Source organism: Canis aureus, chromosome 19 (assembly GCF_053574225.1).
Source record: "Canis aureus isolate CA01 chromosome 19, VMU_Caureus_v.1.0, whole genome shotgun sequence".
Classification (NCBI taxonomy): Eukaryota; Metazoa; Chordata; class Mammalia; order Carnivora; family Canidae; genus Canis; species Canis aureus.
In genome coordinates, this window is record NC_135629.1 from 45,794,914 (window position 1) to 45,802,489 (window position 7,576).

Sequence of the window (7,576 nt, forward strand, 5' to 3'; positions counted from 1 at the left end):
TTCTTCACAATGTATTTATTTCCTCCTGTGTTTTTTTTTTTTCCCCCTCTCTCTCTTTAACTGGCTGCTTGGAGTTTATTTTCCACTTGGTGCAAGGCACACAATTACAGGGTGTCAGGAAAGCTTGCCTGTAGCTTGGATAGTAAAGAGTGGGGTTCTCTCAACTTCCTTTTTGGTGTTTTGTTGTTTCAGTATAAAAGAACCCAACTGCTTCTGCTTGCTGCAGCCTGCCTGGTCTAGGGGGAGGGGAGGGGAAGAAAGGGGAAAAGAGCTCTGATAAGCCTTGTGCCTCCTGAGGCAGGTTGGCTGGGGATGGCCACAGGCCTGGGGCTGGGTGTTGGCTTTGCAGGCTGGCCACCAAGCTGCTTCCTCATAGCTTCCAGAGTCAAGTCACAGGTGATCTTGCCGCTAGAGTCCTAGAGAGATCCCAAGGGTCCTGGGGACTCCAACACTGTAGCCATGAACAGGAGAGTGCACTTCCCAAAAGAGAAGCTTGCCCACCAGTAACCCGGGTCAGCCAGGGTAGTGAGGGATGGCTTCCCCGAGATACTCTGCACTTCTGCAGGAACTGTTACTGGAAATGGAACGCAAGTGGCACAGGTGGTCACCAGTGAGCCGCTGTGGGGGATGGCTACCATGCCGTCACTTGCGGGCTGGGGAAAACTAAGCATGGGTGGAGCCCTGGAACTCCCAGCTGCCTTAGCAGCACAGGGCATGGCCCCCACCCTTGCTCTTTTTATACAAAAAATAGAGGTACCATTAACATGGAGGGAGGTGCCACAAACAGAAGTGATGGAACTCTTCTAGGTTGGGGGCAGATGGACATGATCTGGGCTGCCTGTGTTTGGAAGGATGACTCCAAAGCAAGGAGAGACAGCAGGGCAGTGATAGAGACAAGGCACAGAAACAGGAATACCGAGAGATGAGATATGGGTGAGCCTGACACGCAGAAAGTCTCAGAAACAGAGAACAGGGAGCTAGAGAAGCAGAAACAGAGAGAAGGGTGTCATTGGGTGCATCGGTGTCATGAGCACCATCTGATTGCCTGACATCCCAGAACGCTCCACCACGCATTCCCTGAACAGTTCCACTCACCCTGATACCAGGTCCCCTGTGAGACTGGGGCCAGGGAAGGGAAGGTTCTTCCCAGGGTCACCAGCTTCATCCTGGACACCAAGGGGCTCAGGTCAGACACCTTCATTTTTATTACCACGGTTTTAAATAAAGGCACACCGTCAGACCAGCCCTCCCCAACCCTCCAGTCCCCAAGATCACCCCAATAAATTAATAATAAATACAAACGTATAAATACAGAGGTTTGGGCGGGATGGAGTATAGATAGCAGTGGTGGGAAGTCGGGAATCTCAGGCCCCACAAGCCCATTCGACAGGCAGGGTCTCTGGGGTCACCTCCATTGCTCACGGGCCGTAAGTGAAAGACCGGGAGCGCTCACACGCAGTGGCAGTCCTTGGCCACGAGGTCGTCGAAGGGCGTCAGCGACACGCGCCCGTCGCTGTCTTGGTGCATGAGCACCACCGGCTCATAGCTGGCGGGCACGCAGCACGGCGCAGGCGCGGCGTCGGGGTTCAGGCCATGCAGGCGCGCCTGCATCTGGGCGTGCGTGTTAGCCGACCGGAACTGGCTTGGGCACGCGCCTACACACATGCGCACGTCCAGCTCGCGGGGCGCCACCACCCAGTTGGCCCAACCCAGGTCCTGGAGCGACGCGCGCAGGCTTTGCAGGCGGCAGCAGCGCCCCTCCCCGAGGGGGCAACCGTCCCGGGCGTACGCATGCGCGTTGCGGCGCCCCCTGGCCGCGCGTGGCCGCCAGTGCAGCTCAAGCTGCGGACGTGCAGAAGGCAACGCTCGCAACCGGTCCCACCGAGGCAACAGTCGCAGGCGTAGTGTGGGCGTCCGGGAACCTACACGACTGAGCTGACGCTGCAGCGGCCGCGTCACGTCCCACGAGCTCGGCTCCGTCGGGGACAATCCGAGCAGCGCCCGATGTAGGCGGGAGGCTGCGGGGAGCCCCGCAGTCAGGTCGGCCCGGGCGATGCGCAGGTGCAGGTGGCCTCGCGGCCCAAGTCGCACTGAGGGAGAGAGGAAGGCCAGTCAGTCAACCACGGGCCTGCTGTGCGCCAGGCGCGGAGTGCCCATTTTCTCCCACACGCCAAGCTGCATCCCACCGCAGGGCCTTTGCACAAGCTGCTTGCTCGTCCAAGCACACTGTTCTCCTGCATCTCAGCACGGCAGGCTACATACCTCTCTAGCCTGCCTAAAATAGGCACTATTTTATTTCATTGTGTATCATTTCATCTCCCCTATTGCATCCCCTCAGCAGAGATTTCTGTCTGCTTGGTCGCTACCATATCTGGCATACAGTAGGTGCTTAGTAAATACTTGCAGGAATTAATATATACTTGATATTTAGAGGGACTAAGATCCAAACACTGGTTCTGCCTCCTCTGGCAGTCAAGACCATTTTATTGAAGGCCTACCAAGTGCCTGGGGCTGGGGATGCGACTAGCTACTGTGTTTTCAACTCTCTGAGTCTTGGTTTCTATATCTGAGAAATGAAGTCTACCTGGCTCCCCGGGATTCACAGATCCCTATAGGCTGGTACAGGTATTGGAGATACTGGGGGGACCAGGCTTTGAAGCCGGGGACTGGGTCACTAGGCTCAGAGAGGACAAGAGGCTTACCTGAAGTCTCCCAGCACTAGTAGGATTAGGGCGAGACAGCAGCGCTCCCTTCTGGCCTAACGCTCTTCCCCTAACCCCTCCCAGTTTCCAGCGTAGCCCAGATCTCCTTCCCTCTCCTCCCCCTAGATCCTCTGCGGATCGCGAGAAAATATCTCCTCCCTCCCTAAGGCACATGCCACGTGCGGCTTTAGCAGTGCGGTGTCAAGGGATTGCGTCAGATTTGGAACGGGTACCGGCAGATTCCACCTATCGGCGGGCTGCGCTCCTCTCGTCCCGCTCCGCCGCTCTCTGCATCCTTTCTCTGGGATTGCGCGCCCTCCCCCAGCCCTTACATCCAAAGACAAGGACCCCTCCTCCCCGCACCACCCCCGCCGCTGCCTGACTTAGTCTCTGGGAATTCCAGGCTCTGAGAGTTTTCAAAAAGAATCGCTAGCTTCTCTGGGCCTCAGTTTCCCCATCTGCGATCTGTAACATCGCACTTTAGCCAAACCCTCATCTTGTCTTGGGCGTAAACTGGGCCACATGCCCCCCCCGCCCTCCGCCCTCCCCCCCACCGTCAGCCCCAAGGGGAGATGTTCTTGTCCGATTCACAGGTGGGGAGACTGAGGCTCAGTGGCAGGCCTGAGCCCCTATGACTCAGAACCATTGGTTAGATGATGGTAGCTGCTCAGGGGGCCGAGGGCTCCTAGATTTCACTCACGCTTTGGAGTGAGTATCCGGACTCGAGTTGCAGGGACGAGGTCAGGGTTTGAATCGGCCCAGCCTTGGTTCAGCCTCAGCTTGGTCTGCAGGTGCTCGTAGCGTTTCCGAAGCTCCTGGATTCTGGACACGTCGGTACTGGAGTGCGGGTCTGAGGGTCCTGGAAAGGCGGGGAGGTGCTCCTGGGCCAGAGACAGGGCGCCTCCCGAAGGCAGCCAGGAGAGCATCACCAGTATCACCAGCATGGGAGAGCAGTGTGCTGGTGCCGGTCCCTGTCCAGGCATGCCGGTGCTCGCTGAGCTCTGAACTGAGCCACCGGACGCTGCTGGACTGGCCTTTATAATCCCCGGACTTTGTCCGCCCCCGCCTGGCTGGTCCCTTCCGCCCTGGGTGCAGAGTAAACACTCCAGGGACCAGAGTTGGCTGAGTCTTGGGCTGCTTTTCAGGGGGAGGCCCTTCTGGGGGGGTTCTCCTGGGGAAAGGGGGGTACCCTCCCCCTAGAAGCCTCTCTGAGCCTCAGTAGCATCTTCTATGAAATGGGGACTTCCTTCCAGCTTGGTGGACTGGTGGGAAAATATCTTTTGTCAAAAAAGATATTTCTATATGCTACATCCCACAGCAAGAGTTCAAGAGGTGGCCTTCCTCCTCCTGGGATTCCCCCTCTCCCTTCCTGGTTAGAGTCAAAGACTGAAGATTTTGAAAAACTAAGGAAGCAGAGGAGAAAAGGATCAAAGGAGCCAGAAAATACAACTGTAGGCAAGTCAGTCCTCTCCATCCCACTTCCGTTTCTTCACCTGGAAAATGAGAACTGAGACTTTCACTGCAGAGAAGTTCAAATGAGGTATGAAGGACAGGACCAGACACATAGGAGGTATGTGATTAACGGGTGTGTTTGCAGTCCCTCATCCTCATCTGTGGAGGAACTCCTACCCATCCTTCAAACCCTTACTAAGAAACCCCCTCCTCCTGGAAGCCTTCTCTAACACTACCTTCCCAGGCTCAGATGGGTGCTCCCCACCCCCATCCTTTCCCCTAGCCCAGCCTTGACCTCACAGCACTGGGAATATCTGTGCTTGGCTCTGTCTGCCCTACACTGGAGGCCCTTTGAAGACAGACAGAGATGAAGCTACTCTGGGACCCAGTCCCTTGGCTGGGCCCAGAGCAGAGGTGGTAGGGAATCGGAGTGCTGGGATTCAGGGCAGGGAGGGCTGGTGTCAGGTCCAGCCACCAGAGGGTGGAGGGGCAAGCAGTGCCCCAGAAAGACCCAGGTCTTCCCCTTGGATCTTTCTCCACTGCTCAGGACCTCTGGCCCCAGCCCAGTGTGCCCGCTTCTAGCTTCCTGACCCCAGAGAAGATGGGGAAGCTCAGTGTGAAGCAGATCGAGGGGATGTGTAAAGTGTGACCAGAGTGTGTGCAGGCAAGAGGTACAAGGACTTGCTGAGGGGCACCCAGCAAGTCTCCACTGGAGGAACAGGGTCAGGCTTCCCCCCACCCTCAGCACGCACCCACTGGCCATGTGAGCCCAGCCAAGCCTTGGGCCCCCCTGAGACTCAATCTCAGCCTCTGTTACGGGGGATTATGCTAGGCTATGTGTCCCAATCTCCCTCCATGATGCTCCGGACATTCAGATGCTTAGTAAACACACTGGTTTCTGCTGCTGGCACCTCCATCCCGACAGGGGCTGTTGGGAAGATGGGGCTCTTGCCCCACCAGCTTGACGCACATAGTAAGTGGTCAGTAAAGGGTGTGGACTGACCAGGAGCTCGGGCCGCTCTGCAGACACACTGCTGTGACCTCTGCAGAGGCCCGGCCTGGAAGGCAAGCCAGAGTGCTGAGTAATCCGAATTGGTAAGGACAGGTCAGCATGAGCCACCCCTACCTAGACCTGACCTGACCTTGGGGTAGATGGGGCAAAGGAGGTGCTGTCCTCGTAGGGCATCCCTGCACGATCAGTAATGGCCAGATGCCAACATTCCCTAAATTCCACACTGCAGGCACTGCTAAGACACTTTTCCATTACTGAACAACGGAACCACACCAAGAGGAGCGAGTAGGTGTGTTAGGTTGTAGGGAGCAGCTCCACACTGGAGACCTCACGTGTGTCCAGCTCCTGGATGGCCATCTGTTTTCCTGGCATTTCTAGGCCAGTGATAGGATTCTGAGGATTCATGGGCAGCCCAGGTGGCTCAGCGCTTTAGTGCTGCCTTCAGCCCAGGGCCTGATCCTGGAGACCCAGGATCGAGTCCCACGTCGGGCTCCCTGCATGGAGCCTGCTTCTCCCTCTGCCTGTGTCTCTCCCTGCCCCCCGCCCCCTGTGTCTCTCATGAATAAATAAATAAAGTCTTTAAAAAAAAAAAGAGGATTCTGAAGTTCCCTCTGTCTAGGACTGTTTTGTTTGTTTTCCAAATTTCAAAGGCTCATGAAGAGTTTTTCCTGATCCAGCTCCCAGCAGATTGGACATTTGTCAGCTCCAAAGAAGGTGGCCTGGGTTGACGGTCTGGCCCACTTCCCCCTGGCTGTGACACGTGGGACAGAGGGCATCAAATGGCAGAGCCTCAGTTTCCCCATATGTAAAAGGTGGTTATGGTTCTCTGTGTCAGGGTTGTGGGAACGTTTGCACATGCTGTGCACCAGCCGGAGCATGATTCAAATCCCAGCGCCATCCACTTTGCTTTGTGACCATAGGCAAGTTATACAAGCTCTCTGTGCATTAGAACAAAGGCAGTGTGTTGTGAGGAAGGAGAACATTGAGTACAGAAATCTTATCATTCTTTTTTCTTTTTAAGTTTTTATTTATTTATGTGAGAGAGAGGAAGAGCAGGAAAAGCAGAGGAAGAGAGGAAAAGCAGAGGGAGAGAGACGAGCAGACTCTGCGCTGAACACAGAGCCCGATGCGAGGCTCCATCCCACCACCCCGAGATCATGACCTGAGCTGAAATCAAGAGTTGGATGCTTAACTGATTGAGCCCCCCAGGTGCCCCAGAAATCTTATCATTCTTAATTCAGCATGCTCATAACATCTGCCACAGACCAAAGACAGAAATCCCGGTGATTCTGGGCCCCCTTGTCCACTGACGTCCCCAGGCAGAGGATGACCCCTGATGGACACTAACCTCTCACAAAGCCATGCAAAAAATCACATATTTCAACTGTTTTATTTTATTTTATTTTTTTTTAATTTTATTTATTTATGATAGTCACAGAGAGAGAGAGGCAGAGACATAGGCAGAGGGAGAAGCAGGCTCCATGCACCGGGAGCCCGATATGGGATTCGATCCCGGGTCTCCAGGATCGCGCCCTGGGCCAAAGGCAGGCGCTAAACCGCTGCGCCACCCAGGGATCCCTCAACTGTTTTATTTGGTTTCTGGGGTGTCGTTTGGACAAAATCCAGCAGACCCTGGGGGTCCCCGGTATGGTGACAAGCACTCATGGAACTCTGGGCATCAGAGAGAAGGCAACCAGAGGGTGCAAGGGCCAGGCCCTCCCTCGGGGACAGAAGATGTAGTCACCTGCAGCAGGAAAGATTTCCCCCAAAGAGAGATTTAGGACGAGCTAGAAACCTGCAATGCTAAGGGAGCCCCAGAAACGCACCAGGTGCCCCCTGCCCTGGGCAGACAGAAAGCCAACTGTTCCCCCAAAGCCTCCTGTAGTGCTTGGGGATACCGCAGGCCTTGGGAACAGAGAGCCGATTCCAAACTGGCATTCTCTGGAATTTCCTCAAGACCAGGCGTGTGTGTCGGCCACGAGAGCCACTTGCCCCAGACCCTACCCCTTACCCCTTTGGGTGACTCCAACCCAAGCAGTGGGGAGCCAGGGCTACCTCCCAGAGCCTGGGGTTGCTTCTCTCTTTCCCATCTCATCCCCTTTCTCTGTGCCCCATGCGTCTTGGAGAAGCAGGCACTTCTGCCAGGCTCTGGGCAGCTGAAGGAAGGTTTGGTGAAGACAGAGAGGAAGAGAAATGGATCTGGGGAAGAAGGAACAGCTAAAGGCTGGACTGGAGTCGTTGAGATCTGTGAGCCCTCAACCCTCAGCTTGTGACAGATGAGCCTCAGTTTCCCTGTCTGTAAAATGTGGTAATGGCACCCCCTCCCAGGGTTGTAAGAAGGACTCATAGGCAGTTGAGTGAGTCAGGGAACAAGGGTCTGTTGGAATGTGCACCCAGCCTCTGTTAGGAA

At 55.5% G+C, this 7,576-nt stretch overlaps 1 protein-coding gene across 1 annotated transcript; it reads right to left on the reverse strand.

The window, feature by feature from the left end:
- Positions 1-3,741, reverse strand: GDF15 (growth differentiation factor 15). Its single transcript, XM_077859379.1, has 2 exons — positions 3,403-3,741; positions 1-2,090 (listed from the first exon to the last, which is right to left on the reverse strand). Exons 1-2 carry the CDS (start codon positions 3,683-3,685, stop codon positions 1,450-1,452), a joined length of 924 nt encoding a protein of 307 aa, XP_077715505.1. The 5' UTR covers positions 3,686-3,741; the 3' UTR covers positions 1-1,449.
- Between the last annotated feature and the right edge of the window lie 3,835 nt (positions 3,742-7,576).

What these genes read in the sequence shown, in the direction of transcription:
- GDF15 (XM_077859379.1), bottom strand. Translation starts at nt 3,685, where the DNA reads ATGCCTGGACAGGGACCGGCACCAGCACACTGCTCTCCCATGCTGGTG. An exon ending in CCGGATACTCACTCCAAAGC is followed by an intron (nt 2,091 to 3,402) that starts GTGAGTGAAATC and finishes TCTCTCCCTCAG; the next exon opens with TGCGACTTGGGCCGCGAGGC.